At 59.0% G+C, this 22,836-nt stretch overlaps 1 protein-coding gene across 5 annotated transcripts in view; it reads right to left on the bottom strand.

Annotated features, from left to right (window-relative positions):
• Positions 1-22,836, bottom strand: part of PRR5 (proline rich 5) — a 48,859-nt gene that overhangs the window by 15,947 nt on the left and 10,076 nt on the right. For 2 of the 5 annotated variants that reach the window (XM_088837558.1, XM_088837559.1), the window contains exon 2: positions 6,833-6,955. In XM_088837558.1, the coding sequence (XP_088693684.1) occupies positions 6,833-6,945 (113 nt within the window). In that variant the 5' untranslated portion in view covers positions 6,946-6,955. Of the gene's footprint in view, positions 1-6,832; positions 7,261-22,836 lie in introns of those variants that run through there. The other 3 variants (XM_055395039.2, XM_055395041.2, XM_055395040.2) reach the window with 3 other exon arrangements.

The following is a 22,836-nucleotide window of genomic DNA, read 5'->3' as shown; positions in this document are numbered from 1 at the left end:
GGCCCACCATTCCTAGTAATGTGGACTGGCCACCCACTTTGCAGATGAGGAAACTGAGGTTCAGAGGGACCAGTTTCCTGGAGGCCACCGAGCGCACCCAACAGCTGCCCCTACTTTCTGTGGAGCCAGCAGTGGGCAAGGCTTCCGGCTCACACCCTGGAAGGGGCAGGGCAGGGGCGGGGCTCACATGCCTGGGTTGAGTGAAGGCGGCTCTGAGCAGTGCAGGGACAGGTCAGGTGCCTCATCCCCTGACCTGAGGCCCGACCACCCCGGGGCCTGCTGCTGGAATGCTGCTTATTCACGTGGCCAGGGCCACAGGCCCTCCCACTTGTTTCCTGCCTGAGATATGGGGGTCACAAGCGTGCCTGCCCTCAGGCTGCCGGAAGGATGAAAGCCTGGCCAGGCCCGAGCCTCAGTGTGGTCCCGGCCAGGATCGTGCTAGCCTCCGTCAGGAGGCCTGTGTGGACCCGGCCTACAGCTCTGACACAGTCAGGCTGTTCCCCATTTACAGGCTATAAAAAGTAAGAGCCTGATGGGAAGTTGAACGGCTGCAGGAAGCCGGACTGCAGCTGCCACCCTGAAATCCGAACAGCCGGGGACTCGCACCCGGTGGGGCTGCGGGGAGTCAGTCCCTCCCAGTCCTGCCGGCGGCGGGAGCCCGGGGTGCTGGCATGTGGGGCCCCGTGGGGCCTGGCCCCTCCAGAGGCTCAGAGGAGACTAGCTGAGTCCTCCCTGGGGCCCAGGCCTGTCAGGCCGAGGGGACAGCCCGGGGGAAGGCCTCGTCAGCCTCCCAGGCCGTGTCCTGCTGTTCTCAGCAGCCTCTCCAAGCCCTTCCTCCTCCTCCAGTGAACGTACTGGACGAACCCCAGCCCGCTCTGGTCCACTGCCCAGAGGCCACCCTAACCGCGTGGCTTTGGATGGGAAGACTGGCTCTTGGGAGAGGCCTTCCTGAGGCCCTCAGGGCTCCAGCACCCACTGGGTTGCCTGCACCGCCCCCGCCCCACCTCTGGCCTTCATCCTTGCTGATCCCTCTCCTGCAGGCTCACCATGAAGTGAGGACCGTCCCCCTCTCACCTGTGTGGGGAGGGTATTTGATCCTATCTTTTGCAAGAGGAGAGGTCTGTCTGGATTATCGCCTGCTCCCCGCAGCCCAGGCCTCAGACCAGCCTATGCGTATTTGAGCAGTGCCCTGCCCAGCCCTGGGGTCCCCCTTGAGTTCCCCAGCCAGCTAGGCCTCCTGCTCTGTGGACCCCGATCCTGCCCTGCCCACCTCCAGCCCCCCGGCTGGTCCCAGTTTGCATCCCAGCTCTGGGCTCCCCGGCTGCACACCTCTGCCAAGACCGGACCACTCGTGCCTCAGTTTCCCCATCCATACAATGGGACTCATACAATCACAGCCGCTGTAGGAGACACTGGGGAACAGATAGTGCCCTGTGGGGCTACATGTCACGCATCATCAGCATTGACTGTGGGGCTGGGGGGACAGGGGGAGCCCCTAGAAGCATCCACCACGGCTCCACCATCTGCCCCGGTTTTTCTCCATCTCCTTCTAACCATGGCACGAGGGGAGACTATGACAGCCCAAGCTGCAGAAGGAAACGGTGAGGCTCAGAGAAGCCAGCACACACCCAATGTCATACAACTTGATGCCTGGCAGGGCCAGAAAGGAGCCCGGGCCTATGGTCCTCCCGCTCCACATGGCTGCTCCAAATGGGGGTGGAGGCCAGGCAAGGTCCTGCCCCTTTCCAGTTCTCTGCAGCTGATGTTCCATGGTGTTTCTAAAGTTTTGAGCTGCATCAGGAATAAAGCCTTGCTGGAATGGAGAGGAGATGGGGCAGTGGTGGGGGGCAGAGAGAGGAGTGGAAAGGCAAGGCCCTTGTGGGACTTCTCCCCTCAGACAGAAGTGAAGCCCCAGCCCGTGGCCTCCCTGAGCAAGGCGGGCAGGCCCAGCCAGGACACGGGCAGTGGCCCAGTGGAAACCGAAGGAGGCCAGGGGCCAGTGGAGGCCGACCCATCACCTCCTCTTGCTGGGAGGCCCTCTCCAGACCTCCCGCCCACCTAGGGAGACAGGACGGCAGGAACCAGTCTCAGCACCTGTCACCCGAGCACAGGGCAAGGAGAGAAGCCCAGGACCCCTGGGTGAGGCTCCACGGCCCCCAGGATGGGGCCCAGACCTGCTGCCCTCAGGGCTGGCCAGGATCCCCGTGCTCAGGCTGGGGGAGGAAGGGCTGACTCTGGGGGGACCTGCCTTGGCTGCCCTGGCGTGGGCTGGTGCCGGGGTGCGGCTGCCGGCAGGTGGGACCCCAGCAGGGCAGGACCCTGGCCTCACGTCACTGTCACTCATCTGTCCATGCAGGAAACCCTGGCAGAGAGTAAACAGGCAACAAAGCCCTGGCAGGTCACACAACACATCTCCAGGGACTCCTGGAAAGGCTGGGGCCACAGGTGAGGGCTGGAGGTGGAGGCCTGCCCCTTCGTGGACCCTGCTCTGCTCCGGACCTGCCTCTGGAGCCTCAGGAAACAAGAGAGGAGTGCAGGCCTCCGCCAGGTGCACCCTCCACCTTCTTAACTGCCTGGTGCCCCAGACTGAGTAGCTGGGGGTGGTGGGGATGCCAAGTACAGGCCCCCACTGGCCTCCCCTCCCGCTCCTAAACACCAGTCACCCTGGAGGCTTCAGCCAGCCTCCTTCGGCCCCCCAGAGACTCCCATGAAGTGGTGGCAGGAGCTCTGGACTTAGAACTGGACAGGCCCCCTTAGCTGCGAGCCTCAGTGTCCTCATCTGCAAGATGGGGGCAGGAGTCCCACCTTGCAGACTGGTGCAGGGAAGGAAGGCAGCCTCTTCCACGCCCAGGGTTGGAACAGGGCCCAGTCCCGGGTGGCGGTGGGCACCCCCATCAGAGGGACATGGCGTTCAGGGCTTAGGAGGAGAGCCAGGCACAGGATGCTCTGCACTCCCCCGCCCCGCCCCGCCTCACCCCTCCAGGACAAGGGATGGACAGATGAGCAGGGCGGGCTGCAGCCGCTGGGCTCTCACCACCAACTCCCACCCAGCCTGACCCCAGTGGACACGAGCCCTGGGCCGTGGTTTCAAGTTGGACCAAGGTTCAGACCCAGCGTTAGCAGGGGCTCTTGGTCAAGGCCCTCTCCTTCTCTGGCCTCAGTTTTTCTGAAGACCACCATCGCAGCCTTGGAGACGGGTCTGCAGGAGTGAGAGGGCCCCGCCCCTGCATTGCATGGGCTCCCAAAGCCAGAAGGCAGGCAGGGGCCTGGCTCAGGCATTCGGGTGAGGAGTAGGGCTCCCTAGTGGTCTATACCCTGTGGCCCAAACGCAGGACTCGGGCCAGGGTTTGGGGGGCTCTGCCTGTCCCCCAGCTGGCCCCTAAGCTCAGGGACATGACCTTTGTGCAGCTCGAGGTCCTGCACACACAGAAGGGTCCAGACCAGGTAAGGCACTAACTGGGGCCAGCATAAGGACAGACAGGGACATAGCATGCCACCTCTGGGCCCCTGGGGAGGGGACGAAGGGCTGTGGGTGGGGCTGACAGGTGAGGCGCCCAGTCCTCTGCAGGGCCAGCCCTGGAAGCCCGCCCCAGAAAGCAGCCGAGGGGCTTAGGAAACAGCTTCTGACGGTTCTGCTCTAGTTTCTGGTTCGCGAGCGCGGCCCGGTGGGCCAGCCCTGCGCCCAGCGCTCTCCTGTGCACCCACGGGAGAAGGGAGCGCAGCCCCCCGCCGTGTGTGGTCAATGTTCACACTCCCCATGGTTATGTTCCTCCCAGCACTGACCACCACCTGCTCGGGCCTCGTGGGTTTCCCTGAGGCCCTGTTTACCTCCTGCCTCCCTTCGTCGACTCCCGACTCCATGCCTGGGGCAGGGACAGTGCCAGTGTGAATGATGAACAAAGGAAGGAATGGCCAGGTGGGCACGTGGAGGCCACCGTCACGGGCACGTGTCCCGTGTTTTGTCCCACATCCAGATGAGGGAACAGAGGCCCAGGGAAGTCAGAGGACCGGGCCAGGTCACTGCAGTGGGTCTCCGAGAAATTCATGTCCTCCCAATGCCGTAGATCTTATTTGTACACAGAGCCTTTGCAGACATAATTAGTAAAGGACTCTGAGACAAAACCAGTCTGGATTTAGGTTGGGCGCTACCTCCAATGACTGGGGTCTGTATAAGAGGAGAGAGAGGGAAGTTTGGACACAGAGGACAAGACCAGGTGGAGACAGACACGGAGAATGGAGCGGCGAGGCCGGAGGCCAAGGAGCCACGGGGAACTTTAAGAGGCAGGAAGGACGCTTCCTCCCCTGGCCTCCGGAGGGAGCGAGGCCCTGCGGACACCTGATTCTGGACTCCTGAGCTCCAGACTGGAAGAGGACTTTCTGTTGTTTTGAGCCACCAAGTTTGTGCCAATTTTTTTACAGTTGCCCTTGGAAACTAACATGGCCATACAGAAAGAGGGGGTTCACTGTGGACGCAAAATGAGGCATCCACAGCTCAGCAAGGCAGGTCCCGCACTGCCCTGGGCCCCAAGGCTGTTGTCCTGGGGAACACTGCGAGGAGTCGGGGTGGGCTGGCAGGCAGGCCGCCACCAGAAGAGGCCCCGGCCCCCCGGTGGTACCCGTGGAGCACCAGTGGGGAAGACCCTGCCCCTCCCTGACTCAGGGCGCTCTCTGCCAGGGGGAGGACAGCAGGCGCTGTGCTCTGCGGTGTCAGCACGGGCAGGCCTCCTGGTCCTCTCGTTCTTCCCCTCTAAACGGGGGTGAGGGGTGGTAATTGTATCTCCCTCCCCAGGTTATGATGGTGGCAGGCAGAGTGAGCCAGGGGCTACGCAGGGGCCCAGCCGCAGGAGCGTGGCGGGGCAGGCCGAGCTGCAACGGGTCCAAGGCTGGGTGGCTAGGAGCCTGGGGGGGAGCTGGCTGCTAGCCGGGCCACACCCTACAGTCTGCCAAGGAGGGGCACAGAACGGCTCTGAGGTCCTAAAGTTCCTTTAGGTTAAAAAAAAAAAACAGTGTGGGGGCCCATGTGGCCTCTCCCTACAGGCACCCCCCTGAGCTCCAGAAGACTCAGAGCCGCTCCGAGGGTGCCCCCACCTCTGCCTGGAGACCCCCGAGTAGCACTGACCACTGCAGGGGAGCTGCTGTCGGTGAGAGCTCAGGAACCAGCAGACTTCTAGCACACACGTGTGCTCAGTTGCTCCAGTCACGTTGGACTCTCCGCGACCCCACGGACGAGTCCCCCCCGCAGGACTCTCCAGGCAAGAATACTGGAGTGGGTAGCCATTCCCTTCTCCAGGAGATCTTCCTGATTGAGGGACTGAACCCATGTCTCTTAGGTCTCCTGCACTGCCAGGCGGGTTCTTTATCACCAGTGCCACCTGGGAACCTCTGAGAGGCCCACCCAAAAACCTATCTGTACAAGGCCCACCCTGACATGTCCCCAGCGTGAATATGAGCTTGAGTTGTGAGTTACCAAACACCTATTATGTGCTGCACACATGCTGAGGGCTTGAATATAGATCTTCACCTTTAATCTCTACAAGAGCCTGGGAGGTGGGCATTTTAAGGACAAGGAAATTGAGGACCAGGGAGGCTCAGTGACTCTCTCAAGCAGGGAAGAGGCAGACCTGGAATGTGAACTAACTCTGTCTGTCTCCTCGGGCTGGATCAGGGCAGAGAGACGAGGAGGGGGACTGCTTCTCTCTCAATGCTGAGGGTGAAGGAACTGCCTCTTAGGGCCGCACGCGGTCACTGGGCCCAGGAGATGCCCCGAGGGGAGTCCTTCCCTCCCTATCCCACACCAGTCTGTAAGAAGGAACGCTGACCCATGGGGAAACTGGGGCCGACTGGTCCCTAACTCTCAAGCTGTTCGCAACTTGGTAGAGGACAGAAGCGAAGGGCACAAAGGATGGTCTCAGGCTGGCAGCCCTGTGCTTCCCGTCACGCTCAGGAATAGGTGAGTGTCCACACTGACAGTCGGTTTCCTGGTGGCCTAGGCCACAGACGGTGGAGCATCTGGCAGGGCGTGTGTGGTGGGGGGGGGGCGGCTCACACCCACGGCCCCCCTGGACAGCCTGCACCCCTCTCTTCTCCTCCCCTCCCACTTTCCTTTCAGTGGAAATTATCTTTTTTTGAAAAGGGCTCCTGAGCAAACACGGTGGGAAATCCCACTAAACAAATCGTCTCTTTTTCCGGATTCCCCCAGCCTCGCTCTTCAAACAAAGCTGGTGGGGTGCGGGTGGGACTTCCCACGGCCCCTGCTTGTCTGGGAAGGGCTCGCTGGGGGAGGGTCGTCTCAGGAATGCCAGGCAGCTGCTGCTGCTGCAGCCCTGCTGACAGCTGGGAGGGCAGGAGCCCTTCCCCCGCGCTCAAGGGAAAGCCAGCCGCCCCCACTTCCAACCGAAGGGACCTAAAGGCAGAAACAGGAAGCAGAGCAACCCACCGACTGCGCCCGCGAAGCTCACCTGCGAAATGGGATAAATACTTCCTGCTCTATTTACCTCCCAGGTTGCCATGAGCAGGGGCGGGGGGGCGAAGACGTGGGAAGACCCCCGGAGGAAGGCAGGCTTGCGGGATCCAGGCCCACCCTGCCATCCACCAGCTGTGGGGTGGGGTAGGGGTGCCCCTGGGACCAGCCCCGGGCCCACGGTCTCTTCCCTCCGTTCTAGAAACACGTTGCACTGAACTTCCCTCCCCGCCCGCACAACTCCGGCGGAGCGAGTTCTCCGCACCCTGGGAGGCGCAGAGCTGCCCCCCGGGCACAGTCCCTCGCTCCCGGCCCCCCGCCGCCCCCCGGCTCTGGGACCCGCGGGGGCCGGCCGGGAGGGCGCGGCCTTACCTGTTCCAGGTGGCGTTGGCGCAGGCCCGGCGCTGCTGCGTGCCCCGCTCGTCCGCGGCGGCGGCGGCGGCCGGCTCTCTCTTGCCCAGGTCACTGAGGCTGGGCGAACTCATGAACTTCAACCTGCGGAGAGTCCTCATGGTGACCTCCCCTGGCGGCGGGCTCCGCGCCCACGCGCGCTCCGCGCCGCGCCCTGCGCCACGCCGCGCCGCGGGCCCCAGCCGGCGCTGCGCCCTCTACGAGGAAACTTGGGCGAAAGCAGGAAGCCGGGCGGCCCTCCCGGGGCCCGCCCCGGCCCCGCGCCTCCGCCCCGGGCCCCACGCCGGCCGCCGCGCCGGGTTAATCATTGCTCCGAACGGCCGCGGCGCGCAGCGCCCGGAGCTCGGCGGATACCGCGCGGACCCAGCGCAAAAGGGGCCCGGGGGCGGGGCCGGGCTGAGGGGGCGGGGCGCCGGGTCGGGGGCGGGGCGCGGGCGTGGCCTCCGGAGAGGGCGTGTGCAGAGGCGGGGCCTCGGGCTGTGGGCGGGGCCTCACGAGAGGGTGTGTTCAGAGGCGGGGCCACGAGCTGGGGGCGGGGCCGTGACTCCGCGGCAGCCTTAGTAGTAAAAGGCTTTAGCGCCTGAGTCCGCCCTCCTGGGGTCGCGCTCTGGGTCCCCTGTTCTTCCAAGGGTCACGAGTGCCCCCCAGAAAGCAACACGCACGACTGCACAATCCGACCTCAATCGCCCACCCTGCGACAGGCCCTGCGGCCACACCCCGACGGTGCTCAGCTTCGTGCCCGGTCCTGGATCCCTGCTGCAGCTGGTGTACCAAGTGCCCCCTACCTCGCCTTCCCTCCCCACTAAAGCCTGCGCCCAGACAGATTTCTCAAGACCCTGCCATGTGGACACAGACTCCTCCCTGGTTCTCATGAAGGCTAACTAGGTCGAGGTCTGCAGCCTATTTTCCAGTTGAGAAAACCAAGGCTCAGAAGGTGAAAGAACCTGCCCAACGCCATACAACGAACAAACGGCAAAGCTGGACCTAACTCAGGCCTCCTGAGCTCATGGCACAACATCTCTCCAGCTTCTGGGATGCCCATGGGGCTCCCTGGCCCTTGCCCTCTCCATCAGACAGGGCAAGACAGTGTCGCTGCCCTCCTGTTTTCCCACGGCCTTTCCCGAAGCAAGGCCTTTATCACCAGAGGCCTGGCCTCACGTCTTCCTGTAAATGTGTCCAACGTGCATCACTGGGGGAGCGGAGGGGCAGAGCCTAGAGCCTCAGCATGGGAAGGAAGGGCCCTCAGACCCCCTCCCCCTGATGCTGTACAGAAGATGAACTGAGGTCGGGGGGCCTCCCAGGTCCCCTATCCGGGCTCTCTGTATGAGATACCCCCCTCAATGACAGAGCCAAAGCACCTGCTGCCACCGCCCGCCCCCCCCCCCCGCTGGTCTTGGTCATTATTCAACTCGACACAGTGTAGGTCCACATGACCATCCCTGAAATCCAGACTGGAATCTGCACCTTAGTGTGGGGGAGGTGGTGATGGCAGGGGGGAGGTCTGGCTCAACTCCCCCCCAAGGCTGGGGCTCCTTCTGCTGAATGCCGCAGGTGGGATGATTTGCCAAGCCCAGGCTGAGCAACCAATGAGCATCTTTTGTGGCTCCAGGAGCAAGGAGAGCCTCATATGGGGTGTATGGACTAGGGAGGAGACACTGTTCAGGGAAGATCAACCGACATTTCCCAAGCACGTACTGCACACCAGACATCACCCTCATCCTCGGGAGGCAGAGTCCTGCCCAGCAAGCCCCCGACTCTGAGCTCAGAATCGAGGGGTCAGAGACCTCTGACTCCCCCAGAGTACATCACCCCCAAGGCTGAGACCTGCATGACCCAGCGTGAATGACAGGCCAGGAAGGACCTGGTGGTTTCCACACCCTTGTGGAAACAACTGTGGACCCTGTCTGCTCCTTCCACCTCCACTGTCACCTCCCCAGCCCAGGACAACAGATACTCCCTGACTGGCCTGCCTGGGGCCACCCAGGCCACTGGACAAGCCCGCCCTCCAGGTGGTGACCAGGGTGATCCTTGACACACCATGCGCCCTTCTGCACTTGGAGCTCCTGCTCGTTCCCACTGCCCTGGGGATCAAGTCCAGAGCCTGGAATTCTTGGAGGACCGTCCCACCTCTCCTCGCTCCCTCTTCTGACTGCCTTCATCTTGGGTTAGGCTCAGATGACTTTTCCATGCAATGCCTTAAGCCAGGGGGTCCAGGACTGTGATGTAGTTCACCACTACACTCCTGACCTCTACACAATAGGTATGCAGTAAATATTTGGTTAAATGGATGGATAAATGTCTGTCTCACGGGTGGGAAGGGATTCAATGCATTGTAAATCTTGCCACACTGAGGCTTTCCTGGTGGCTCAGTGGTAAAGAATGTGTCTGCCAACGTAGTCCCTGGTTTGGGAAGATTCCACATGCCTCGGAGCAACGAAGCCCCTGTGTCACAACTATTAAGCCTGTGCTTTAGAGCCGGGGAGCTGCGACCACTGAGCCCAGGGGCGCAACTACTGAAACCTGCACACCCTACAGCGCGGCTCTGCAACAAGAGAAGCCACCGCAATGAGAAGCCTGTGTGCGCAACGAAAGAGGAGCCCCTGCTGGCAGCAACTGGAGAAGAGCCCGTGCAGCAGTGAAGACCCAGCAGTCAAATAAATGAATAAAATTATATATATATAAAAAGTTGCTACACTGGACAGAGGCAGAAGCACTGTCACTGCCCCTAGTGTAAATGCAGCAGAGAACCACAAGGATCCGTTCACATCCCGGTGGACAGGATAAAGGGCGGGTTCCCAAGCTGAAGGCAGGCTCTCAGGGGAGGGCACTGGCTTCGTTTGCTTGGCACACTCAGGTGGGAAGAACTCAGCCACTGACAGGGCCTGGCTGGCACGAGGGGCCAGCTCAGTGCAGAGGGAGGCTGGACTGTTCCGGATGTGGATGGTAAAGGCAATCCAAGGAGCGGGCCAGGAGGGGGCTAGAAGAGGAGGGGCAGGGAGAAGTGGCCTCCAGAGATGCCGGAGGTGGGGCTGGCTGGCTCAAGGATTTAAAAGCCATGCCCCGTCAGTGCTAAGTGCTTTAACTGGCCTCCTGAGCCCAGCAGCAGACCTTTGTATGATCCGTCTGTAACCAACGGCCCAGTGCTGGGGGTGTAGTGGAGACCCAGGGGTCTTCTGTGTTTGGGCTGGTGACGGGCAGGGAGGGGCCCGGGGTGGGTGGGGGCTGGACAGGCAGGGGAGCAGGCAGCCCCCAGGGTGGGAATCTGAGGCAGAGGCCGGGAGGAGACAAACCATCCCAGCCCCCAAAGCAGGGGGCAATGGGAAGCCGAAGACCAAGTCCAGCCCCTAAACATGTTCCGCACAGCTCGCGGTGTCGGGGGAGGAAAAAAATCAAAACTGCCCACAGCCAGGGTTTCACAATGGAGACACTGACACAGAAGTCCTGATTTCTGGCTTCCTGGGAAATGTCAGATGACTGGGCCTCCCGGGCCTGAGGCCCCACGTGACCGCTCTGACTGGGATGCTGCCCCCGCAGGCAGGCACGGGGTCTCCCGGTGCCCACCAGGCCCTCCACTCACTTATGGAGGCTTCCGCGCCAGGTAAGGGGCTGGGGACTGAGCAACTGTATGGCGGGGTGGGGCTGGGTTGGGCCCGTGTGTGCCTGGGACTCAGGGAAGGGAATGCCCTCCGTTCAAGGGAATGGGAGACAGGGGTACCCATTCATGCACCCCCGCGGCTGCCAGAGTAACCTTGCTGCAAGAGCTGTGCCAGGCCTGATGGCATCAACCACGTCCTCTCCTCCTTCAGGAGCCAAACTTCATCCCAGCCCCTCTCCTACCAGCGGGGTGTCAGTACCTGGTACAGGACCCTGGTCACTAAGGGGGACCCACAGGCCTTTTGTTTCTGTTGGGGGAGGGAGCCCTAGGCAGGGGGTGCCAGAACTGGGGCCCATTGGACCTGCCATCAAGTCAGGTGACCTTTCGGGTCTCGGTCTGCCCATCGGTAAGATGAATGGGGTTGAGGGACATGGGAATGAGACCCCATAAAACCCTTCTCCTGCAAGGAGATCAAACCAGTCAGTCCTAAAGGAAATCAACCCTGACTATTCATTAGGACTGATACTGAAGCTACAATACCTTGGCCACCTGATGTGAAGTGCCAAATCACTGAAAAAGAACCTAAGGCTAGGAAGGATTGAGAGCAGGAGGAGAAGAGGACGACAGAGGATGAGATGGCTGGATGGCATCACCAACTCAGTGGACATGAGTTTGGGCCGACTCCGTGAGATGTTAAGGACAGGGGAGCTTGGCGTGCTGCCCTCCAGGGAGTGGCAAAGAGTTGGACACGACTTAGTGACTGAACAGCAACAAAGCCCTTCAGGGGCCACGTGCTCCCTGCAGCGGTGGCAGGAGACGGTGACCCAGGTGTCTTTGATCCTTGAGGTGTGACTGTGCTGAGGGGCTGATCCGGAGGTTTTGTCTTCATGGTCAAGGTAAGACTGGGACTTGGTGTCAGAAAGTCCTCCGGGGCTGGGAACTCCAGCCAGGATCTTTGTGGGGTGAGGCCTGGGATTGCTTGGAAGTATCTCAGGGACTCTGCAAACCCCTGAGCATGGCTCAGTCATGTGCCCACTTCACAGATGGACAGCCTGACGCCTGGGAACAGGACGTCAGGAAGTCCGTGCGGCCCTGGAACCCAGGCCTCCAGCCTTTTCAGCCACCAGGGTGAGGATAGGAGCGGGGAAGAGGCAGCCACCAGCTCCGTCGCCCTCTTGCTGGCGCTGACTTCAGCCGGCTGCACCCTGCCCGCTCGGAGGGGCACTTCCGCCCCCTGGTGGCGGAGGCTGGTGATCCCCACAGCAGGCTGGGAACATCCCTCCTGTTCGCTGGGGAATCCCTCCAGCTAGCGGCTGTGCACCCTGGGGGCCTGGACACCCGGGAGGGGCCTCACCCAGGCACTGAGAGCCCTGAGGGGAGTGCCTGGCCCGTGTCTCCTTTCTCTGAGATGGGCAAGCCCTCCCATGATGAGGGGAGGTGGGACGAGACCATTCACACAGTCGTGGGGTGCACTCCAAAGGGTGGCTGACTGCTGGCTGTGACAGTCGCCCTGCAGAGACTGAAGTCAGGGCTGAGCCCCCATCACCCACGGTGATGCTAGCATCAGTTGCAATTAGAAGGCTTTGCAATGCGATGGTTCTCAGCGTCTGTCCCAAGGCTGGACAACCGGTCCTCAGGCTGGATGGGCACCAGGCCATCAGAAGCGGCATGTACTATATAGTTCATGAGTGGGGGGACTTTCAGAGGCGCCCCTGTGCCCAGCCTGGGGGTGGAGGCACCACCACCAGAGGTGGGCGGGTCCTGGTGGGTCCTGCCCGCAAGGTGGCTGTTGTTCAGTCACCAAGTCACGTCCCACTCTCTGCGACCCCACGGACTGCAGCACGCCGGGCTCCCTGTCCCTCACTGTCTCCTGGAGTTTGCTCAGGTTCCTGCTCACTGAGTCGGCGATGCCGTCCAGCCGTCTCACCCTGTGCTGCCCGCTTCTTCTGCCTTCAGTCTTCAGACGTGCGGGGTTTTTCTCTCTGGCGTCACTGTTGTTGTCAGTCGCTCAGGCCTGTCCGACTCTCTGCGACTCCATGAACTGCAGCTCGCCGGGCCTCCCTGTCCATCGCCAAGTCCCAGAGCTTGCTCAAACTCATGTCCACAGAGTCGGCGATGCCATCCAGCCATCTCATCCTCTGTCGTCCCCGTCTCCTCCCGCCTTCATTCTTTCCCAGCATCAGGGGCTTTTCCAATGAGTCAGCTCTCGCGTCAGGTGGCCGAAGTATTGGAGCTTCAGCTTCAGCATCAGTCCCTCCAGTGAACACCCAGGGCTGATTTCCTTTAGGATGGACTGGCTGGTTTCCTTTCTGTCCAAGATGCTCCAGGGAAAAGTGTCCCTTCTGGTGGTTTCAGAGTCAGTACCAACTATTATTACCCGTTTCAGAGATGGGGACAGTGAAGGTGAGTGGGGGTGAGCTGCCTGCTTAACCTGTCAGCTAAGAAGCGTGGGGGCAGGGATGCTGTACTGCTGGGGGGACAAAGCCTACCTCCCCAGCGCGTTAATAGACAGTGGAGACATTTATTGAGCACCTACAGCATGCCTGGCACTGCACTAGGTGTTGGGAACACAGCAGGGGACAAAAAAGCTAGGGTCTCTGCTGTCGGGGGGAGCTCACCATCCCATCTGAGCTCCGCCACCTGACATCTCCTGACATGTTCATGGTCCCCTCAAGCCTTCTCTCTAACAGCGGAGCTCCCGCCCCCACCTGCTGCCACCAGGACCCACCTGGAGCCCCCTTCCCCAGACTAGTGGCCTTTGTCCTCTGCTCTCAGAACCCTTCCCTCCTCCTTCTGCTCTGGATCCCAGGCCTGGGGTGGGGTGGGGGTGGGCGTTCTGACCAGGGGACATCCCTGTTCTTAGATCCCAAAACAGCATCCACTAGAGACTCTGCCAAGCCTCAGTTTCCCATCTTCAACAACTGGTTCTCAAGGTCTCTCCCGGGTGTGTGTTGTGCAACCCTTGTTGTTCAGTTGCTCAGTCGTGTCGAACTCTTTGCAACCCCAAGGACGGCAGCACGCCAGGCTTCCCTGGCCTTCAGTATCTCCCGGAGTTTGCTCAGACTCCTGTCTGTTGAGTCGGTGATGCCATCCAACCATCTCATCCTCTGCCGCCCCCTTCTCCTTTGGCCCTCCCTCTTTCCCAGCATCAGGGCCTTTTCCAGTGAGTGGGCTCTTTGCATCAGGGGGCCCAAGTATCGGAGCTTTGGGTTTTTTGTGGAACCCTGACTCTGGTCTATAGGTTGGTCCCTGTGGTACAGCTAGGGGAGCAAAGCAGGAGAGATTCCAGGCTTCTGGGTCCTCCAAACTGGGTCTGCTCCCCGCTCAGCTGCCTCCCCTGCAAGCCCCTACGCCCCCAAGTCTCGGGCTTCCCAGCAGAATGTCCCTTCCAGGGTGAGTGTGAGGGTTAAATGAGCCTCTGGAACTATAAGAAAGTCAATTTCAGTCTGTGGCAATTGGTGAAGGGAGCCCCGAGACACCAGGGCGTCGCCTTCTCCAGACAGAGCCTGCACCCTGGCCCACCCAGACCCTGGCTTTGACCTCTGCGTCCGGGAAACCTCACAGCCAAAGGTGGCAAGGTGGGACCCCAACGCCCAGCAAAGCAGAGATGCGTTCGTCCCCTACTCCCAGCTTCTCTAACAGGAGCACACAGACTCTAGGAGACAGGAGGAGACAGGGAACTTCTGGCCAAGGCATCGTGGCCCCTGAACGCCAACAGAGCGGGGGGCCATCTGCCTTTCCTGACCTGGATAAATGCAGCTCCGAGCTGCATCCCCACTGTGCAGCCAGGTGGACCAGGGCCACGCCGGGCAGAGCTGGGTGGACTGGGCTTGATGTCCAGTTTCCTCTCCTCCCCAGGCACTTTCCTGGCCAGCAGCCTTTTCTTAGAAGAATCCTTGGAAAGAGCAAGGACTGCGCAGGCAACCAGAGCTCAGACTGATGATGGGAAGCCCAGGAGAGGAGCCTGTGATCGTGGACCAGGATGGGGGGGGGGTCTGGGGGCTCTCGAAGGGTCTCTTCACTTACTTCTTCCAGGAATGACTAGTTCCAGGGGCGGTGAAGGTCAGTGGTGGGGGGAGAGCCTGCGTCCTTGACTTCGTAAATAAAGCCCATAGAGCTCAGTGAGGAGGCGAAGACGGTGGGTCAGCTGGACTCTGCCGAATCTAAGGCCTTGCTCCCAGAGGAGAGGGCATCCCCCACCCACCATCCTCCTGCTTCTGCAAGGACGTGGCTCCGTCCACCAGGTGATTCATTTAATGCAGGAGAAGCTGCTGCTGAGATTCGCTGGGAGGTGTGAAGGGGAGCCCTCCGCCCTCCAGCAACAGGGACCCCTTACTGAGGCCTGGCCCTGGCCAGCCTGGCCTATGGTCCCCAGCTGGGGACCTGACTCCCTGCCAGCAGGGCAGTCTGATTCCCCCACCACAGTGGACCTGGAGGCCCCAGGTCCTGATGTCACCTGGCCGGTCACAGGCCAGGATGGATGCTGGGGTCCCCATCCCAGTTCTGGCTTCCTCCATGGTGGGCTGTGGACTGAACCCTGGCCCACTCCTGGGAGAGGCTGGGACCCTCCCCACGCAAAGCCTGGGCAGGTAGCGCCCCTCTCCCACTGACCCCCGGCCCCTGCTGTTCCCCCAGCCCCTGCTGGATCAGCAAGCACAGGTCCGGTCCCTGCCCCTGGAACCTGCCCACCTCTGGGCCCCGAAGGCCTGAGGGGCTCCAGGCTTCACTACCTCCCCTTCCCCTGAGCTGGCCTCCTGGCCTCTCAGTCTACAGGACTCCACCCCGCCACTGGCCGATCGAGCCACTCTGCCACCCAGACATGGCCTGCCCCTTGGCTACAAACCCCCACTTGTCCTTGTCCACGCTACAGTCTGCTCATACCCAAGTCTCTGTGGCCCCCATGGACTGCAGCCCGCCAGGCTCCTCTGTCCATGGGATTTCCCAGGCAAGAACACTGGAGTGGGTTGCCATTTCCTCCTCCAGGGGATCTTCCCGACCCAGGGATTGAGCCTATGACTCCTGCTTGGTGGGTAGATTCTTGACCACTGAGCCACCTGCGAAGACTTGCTGGAGCAGGAGTCAGGTCCAGTCACTTCCCCCAACACTGCAAGACTCCATCTGAGATTCAGAAATGCAAAGAACTTTGAAAACTCAGATGTTTGTCAGGGCTCATTTAACCACAAACCTGATCTGACCAGAAGTGAGGCTATTTAGAGTCTCTGTCTACCTGATGTGGTGGAGATCTTGTGCAAAAACACTCCCCAGGATGCCGCCCTGATGCCTTCCACGGGGCAGCGACAGACTGCGCCATCATTCAAAAATGACAGGAATTCCGCCGTTACATCTGGCCCTGAGGGTGTCGGCCAGGGAAGGGCTGGGGGATTTGAGTCAGAGCCGGCAGATATGTGGCTGAGCCAGATTCCATCAGACTCCAAAGATGGCCTGCAACGTAGTAGGAGAACTAGAGACAGGCATACACAGGCTCTGAAAGTGCCTGAGAAGAAGCAGGGATACATGGAGACTACAGCTACTATTGTGCATTCAATTCAGAGAACTGTGCAACCTGAAAACTCCTCCCTGCATATCCCCGAGAAATGTTGCATAAAAAATTACACACATCTAAATGCAGAACTGAGCTTGTAAAAAAGTGAGGATAATCACCACAGGCCAGAATGATAACAATATTAGTATTATCATTAAGATATTCCTTATCAGTATGCTTATATCTAATGTTAATTTACATAATTAGTCTAATAATTATTATATAATTAAAATAATAGCTAGATAGCATCACTGACTCAATGGACATGAGTTTGAGCGAACAGCGGCAGATACTGAAGGACGGGGAAGCACGGCGTGCCTCAGTCCCTGGGATCGCAAAGGGTCAGACACGACTTAGCGACTGAACAACAACAATATTAATTTTACTGAAGGCCAGGATAATGCTTGCAATATACAACAATTCAATATGGAGTGATCTCAAGTGTATTAACAGAAACCTTATTTAACATGGAGCCAGGAGGCCAGAAGGGGGAGCCCTCACACCCTAGCTGCTGCTGCTAAGTCACTTCAGTCGTGTCCGACTCTGTGTGACCCCATAGACGGAAGCCCACCAGGCTCCACCGTCCCTGGGATTCTCCAGGCAAGAACACTGGAGTGGGTTGCCATTTCCTTCTCCAATGTGTGAAAGTGAAAAGTGAAAGTCAAGTCGCTCAGTCGTGTCCGACCCATAGCGACCCCACGGACTGCAGCCCACCAGGCTCCTCCATCCATGGGATTTTCTAGGCAAGAGTACTGGAGTGGCTTGCCATTGCCTTCTCACACCCTAGCACTCCTGGTCAATCGCAGACCCAACAGTAAGAGACAAACCTTTGCATCTCCAACAGGAAGAAGGTTACTACTCTACTACCCAGCTGGAGGAAGGAAGAATTTCTCCTTGCCTGGCAACAGCCCAGCCAATGAGATACTGGGACAATTCAGCCAATGAAAAGCCACTACACTTGGAACTCCCCGTTTCCTCCAATGGACTCTTTTGTTTATAACAGCCCCTCCAAACTCCCCTTCTCTCTTATAAAAGAATGGTACCGTGGACTTGCCTGTGGTTTGCCATAGGTTGCACATCCTGAATTGCAATTCTTTGCTATTCCCGAATACACCTATTTTTGCTTGCAAAACAACAAGTGTTCTACTGTTTTCTGTCAACACCCTCTAGTGATTGATGCAGCTCCAACTCTTGACTATCCCCATTTCACAGCTGAAGAAACGCTGTACATTTCATGCTGCTGGAGCTGGGATTCAAGCCCAGGGAGTCCAGCTCCAGAGTCTTCATTCTTAACTATTATACTCTGAGAGTTGTACTCTAATTAGCATAAATTAGTTAAATCACAGGAAAAGGCTGTCAACTAAAAACCCAGATGTTAAATGAAGGTGTGGCTGCCTTGTGGGGTAGGGAGAGGGGGGCTTCCCTGGTGGCTCAGATGGTAAAGAATTGGCCTGCAATGCAGGAGACCCGGATTGGATACCTGGTTGGGAAGATCCCCTGGAGAAGGGCATGGCAACCCACTCCAGTATTCTTGCCTAGAGAATCCACATGGACAGAGGAGCCTCTGGAGGCCCATGGGGTCGCAGAGTCAGACATGACTGAGTGACTAACACTTTCACACTCTGAGACAGGTGAAAACCAGCAGCTGGGAGACATGACACCAGCAAGAAGGACGATGGAAGGTGCAACTGAGTCCTTCACAGAAAGCCTGAGGTCTCAAGGGGCGGCACCCCAATAAACGGGCAGCTGGGAGAAAGATCTGCCTGGTGACAGAGAGGACAAGAAAACTGGTCTCTGACTACCTGAACTTGAGGTAGGAAAAAGCCTGCACGTCTCCCGAAAATCTGTAGTCAAGGGTCTGCCTTCAGACAGGGGTGGGTTAGGCGGGTGGAGAGAGCCTAAACTGATTAACAGAGAAGTGGCTCCAGGCTGTGCTAGCCCTAGGCTTCCAGGCAGAGCAAGCACAAAGCTGCTCTGGAGGGGCAGGTGCACAAGCCAGGCTCCCAGGGTTTCCACGCATAAAGCCTGGATGGAAGTAAACTCATGATCCAAATTATACAACACACAGGGAAACTGGCCACCATAAGGCAAGGCAAGCAAACATGACAAATGTCGGGGTGAAATTCCTAGAACTTCAGCCAAGAAACTACTGCAAAGAGACCGCAACATGAACTTAACATAATCAAAGACAAAAGAAAGAGGAGTCATCAAAGTCATAAAATCTGGGACTTGCCGAAGCTCCAAAACTCTGCTACCTGAGGCAAAGAGCCGACTCGCTGGAAAAGACCCCGATGCTGGGAAAGACTGAAGGCCCAAGGAGAAGGGGGCAGCAGAGGATGAGACGGTTAGATGGCGTCACCGACTCAATGGACATGAATTCGAGCAAACTCCAGGAGACAGTGGAGGACAAAGGAGCCTGGCATGCTGGAGTCCATGGGGTGGCAAAGAGTTAGATACAACTCAGCAACTGAACTGTTACAACAGCAGCCCACTTACTGGGCACCTCCCCAGGTGTAAAATGGAATGGAGACGCCTACCCCACCTCAGCGTTGACCTCCCTGTCCTGCCCTGCGTTCCGCAGTCACTGTAAGGGCGCCCACCAACTCGAGGGCCTGGAGTGTCTAGAAGGGTATCAGATACCACGGCCCACTTCTGTCTGGGTCACGCCGAAAACATCTGAGTCTGTACAGAAGAGACAACTTCACGGTAAATTTGAGCTTTCTGCTGCTCCATGCCTAACAAAAGCCCAGCTGCGAGAAATAATATTCATGATCTTGGTCCAGAAGATGCATTCCCCTCCATCACCCCAAGCTGGTCAAGACAGGGTCCTGGAGCTTTCCAGGATCTGTGAAGCCCTGAAACTGCATCACTCCTAAAAGTGAGTGTGCCTTTTACTGGAAGGGTGTGGGGAGAGAGCTGTGGTATTCATGGGCTTCTCTGAAAGGGCGGAGATCCCCTCTTAAGGCAAAGCCAAGGAGTGAGCATGGCCCATCGTACAGAGCATCTCTGTTACCCAAAGTTTTGGAATGGAGGGGGAAAAGCAACTATTGTTTTTCTTTTTTGGCCAGGCTGTGTGGCATGTGGGAACTTAGTTCCCTGACCAGGGATTGAACCCGCACCCCCTGCAGTGGAAGTGCAAGAGTCTTAACCACTGGGCCACCAGGGACATCCTGAGAAAAGGACAGGGAAGCCTGGTGTGCTGTAGTCCATGGAGTGGCAGAAAATCAGACACGACTGAGCAACTGAACAGCACCACCGCATGGCTCAGTTACAGACTTGAGGTGAAAGCCTCATGGATTTTGAAGATAACGCATGAAACTTCAGTCATCTCAAGGTTATGGACCTCACTGAGTCCCCCTTGCAGACCAGCTGGGGGGGTCCCTCCCCATCTCCCCTGCAGTTAGGAGAGACTGAGTTCCAGATCCAGACACTTGGTCCTTGGATACAGCCAGACAATAGGAGCACTGAGACGCTGCTCACAACATCACACAGGGAGCCCTTTGCAAGGGTTTCTAGGAGGATTGTCCCTTCGGTTTCATTGCAAGGAAGGGCTCTGTTTTCATCTTAATAGCATTATAAAACTAGTGAGTGATCCTCTTTCCCTCTTTGCTTTGGTTGCCAGGAAGCTCACAGTAAAAAACTCACAGTCCCTGCTCATATAGGGACTTCCTTGGTGGTCCAGTGGTTAGGACTCAGTGCTTTCATTGAAGGAGGCCCAGATTCAATCCCTGGTCAGGAAACTAAGATCCTGCAAGCCATTGGGCATGGCCAAAAAAAAAAAAAAAAAATCAGTCCATATTTCACACGTGATCTCTTGGTATGCTTTTTGTTTTGTTTTTTAATCCAGGGACATCTTGATAATGATGATACCCATAGCACGACCACAGGTATTACATTACAAGCATTCTCTAATGGCCAGGCACAGGCCTGAAGGAGGTACATGTACAGTCCTGCTGTCCCAATACCCTCTCATGCAGGTTCTGCTGCTCCTGCTTCACAGACAGGGGAAGCGGCAGGAGGGGTGCTGATGGCCCCTGTGACACACGAGGGGTGAGATCAGGGCAGTGGGGCATCAGACAGGGCATCTTCCCCGTGGCCCGCGCAGCAGGGTGGCAGCTGCCATCAGACTCTGCTTCCTGGGGAGGGACATGGGGTAGGGGTGGACAGGGTGGAGGGGAGCAAGGGACTCGGAGAACTGCACTCCCAGAGGTGTCCGGAGGGAAGGGAGACTTGTCCCAGGCCCCTGGAGTCCCTGAGCCTTCCTCCCTTCTTTACATTCCCCTCCCGCATCTGAAGTTCCTATACGTTTCCGGTCGACGAACTTGGTTTAAGTTTGGCAACTGACACAAGCAGCTCAGAAAGGGCACTGAACAAAACCCACCTGGCCCTGCTTGCCTGCAAGAAAAGCCCGTCAACACTGTAAACACAGGAGGAAGAGAAGGGGCTTCCAGACAAAGGATGCTGGCTGACCTGGCTCCAACGGGGCCTTCCATGCCCTCTGCATGCCCTCCCAAGAAGCCAGGCCCAAAGGTCCCCAGAGTTTATGTAGCCCATCTGTCCATTTTATAGACATAAAGACTGAGGCCTCCAGCAGGGGGTGGGGCATGCAAGGTCATTCACAGAGCAGGGACATCGTGACGTGTGGAGAAAAGGCTCGAATACTGAGGTCCTACTGGGTCCTACCCCCTCCCTCCTGGGGCAGCCCACCCAGGTCAGAATTCCTACCCTCATTTTTCCGAGGAGGAAATTGAGGCCCCAGGAGAACGGACCTGCCCAGATGCATGGCAGGCAAGTGGAAGTGCTGAGACTGAGCCCAGCTCTGACCTAGAGGCCACACACCTCACACTGTCACTCTGGGGGGGCCCCCACCCCTCTGTCAAGTCACTAATAATCATGAGCACCAATGCGGGCCAGAGCCTGTCCCCAGAGGCTGCCACGTTCCCCCTTCCCTGGAGAGTCACAGGAGGCCAGTAACAGAGGAGGAAACGGGTGGAAGGTTCTGGGACCCCTGAGGACCCTGACGGCCTTGGGGAGCTCTGACGAACCACCAGAGGCAGTGACATTTTAAACAGGCCTGGAGGCATGACCTCACCCAGCAGGGCCAGGCGGGGGTGCAGACTGGGTGGTAGGAGTTGGGCTGACCACGGCGTCGATGAGAACGCCGGCTGAGCCATCGGCAGGGGAAGGGCCCTGTGCTCAGAGGGACTCTGGGCTCTGGAGGCAACAGTGCATGGCCCCACAGACAGGGCAAAGGCAGGAGGTGACCTTCTGAGGTGGGGGTCTCGGGGGACGTGGGTGGTGCTCACATGGGCAAGGTCTCTCTCCAGGCCGAGGCAGAGGGGCATCGCAGGGGAGGGGACGCAACATACAGAGCAGAGGCTGGAGATGCAGCCTGGGGAGGCGGGAACCAGAGGTCCAGGGGCTGGGAGGACTGTGGGCACCACGGTGCTGCCTTGGGGTGTATGAGGGGGTTGGGAGGGGAAGGTTTCAGGAAGCACCCCAGGGTGAGTCTTGAGTTGTGGCCCAGGTATTCTGTAGAGGGATCACCCTGCTCATGCCCCAGATCTGGACCATCCGATAAGGACCTGAGCTTGGGATTCCCGCCCCAAGTTCCTACTCTGCTTTTCCCGGCGGATGGTGGGGGACACTTAGGAGTTGAGCCTGAGAAAAGTCAGTGTCCCCCCGCCTCCCGAGCCACAGGGGTGCCCTCTGCCGCCTTCTGCCCTGCTCACCTGTGACCAGGGACGGGGGCTGCCCCCCCATTATGCTCCCACCCCATTTCTGGGATCTGTAAGTAATGACTCTTGTGACTGGCTGTCTTAGTGTGAGTGTATCAAAACTGCAGCGTCAGGGGTCCCAGGCCTCGGCTGGATGACGTGCCAGCTGCACTGGGATCAGGAAAGGGCTTCCCCATGGGTCCACAGGTCACCCAAGTGACCGGGCCTAGGAAGAGGGGCACAGCCCGAGGGGGCCGGGCCGGAGCAGGCGCAGGGACACGGTGCCCTGAAATCTACGCCCCCTGGCAGCCTCCTGCGGGGCACTGGGCATGGGAGGGCAGCCCTGCCCAGCCCCCGCCCTGACCGGCGAGCGGCTCCTCGCTCAGGTCTTGGCAGTTTCTGTTTTTGAGTCATGGAGGCCAGGGCTCTTTCTCTGTGGTTCCTTGTGTGGGTGGCAGAGGGGGTGGGGACCGAGGTGAGAAGTCTGCCTGGGAGAGAGACTGCCGCCTCCACTGCACGCCGCCTGGCGCCTCCTGCACTGGCTGGGCCCTCGGGATTTCCCCAGACTTGGGGGCAGGGGGTTCTCCTGGGCTCTGCCTCAGGGATGAGACAACAGGGAAGCAGCCAGTCACAAGCGCCTAGCCCCTCCCAGGGAGGCTCATGGGTTGTCCGAGGGCAGAGGAAGGGAGCCAAGAGGCTCCCTGCAGCCTCCTGAGCAAATGAAAGCAGAAGTCAGCCTCCTGGTGGAAGGTGCCGTCCTCAGAGGCCAGGTCCAGTTCATGTCCACATGCTTGCCCTTCACTGTCTAAGATAACTTTACCGAAGCCTGATCTGGTTGGCCAACTCCTACACATCCTGCAAAACCCTGCTCAGAGTGACCTCCCCCACCAACGTCTTCTCCACAAGCCCCGCCCCACCACACACAAGTGTGTTTGAAAGGCAGTACTGTCCAGGTCACCTGCTGCAGTGGCACATTCCCCAGAGGCTCGGAGAGCGCGATCCCTCACTAATTAAGGACACGCCCCTGTCTCCTTCCCTAGCTGGTTCCTGTAGTTCCAATCTGGCCAGCAGTTCAGCACTCTCCACATAGCAGGCAAGTCTGCACAACATT

This window comes from Moschus berezovskii, chromosome 6 (genome assembly GCF_049115385.1).
Source record: "Moschus berezovskii isolate FMDL1 chromosome 6, NW_MosBer_1.0, whole genome shotgun sequence".
Lineage (NCBI taxonomy): Eukaryota > Metazoa > Chordata > Mammalia > Artiodactyla > Moschidae > Moschus > Moschus berezovskii.
Note: the sequence above shows the minus strand (reverse complement) of the source record. Positions and strands in the feature narration are given on the sequence as shown.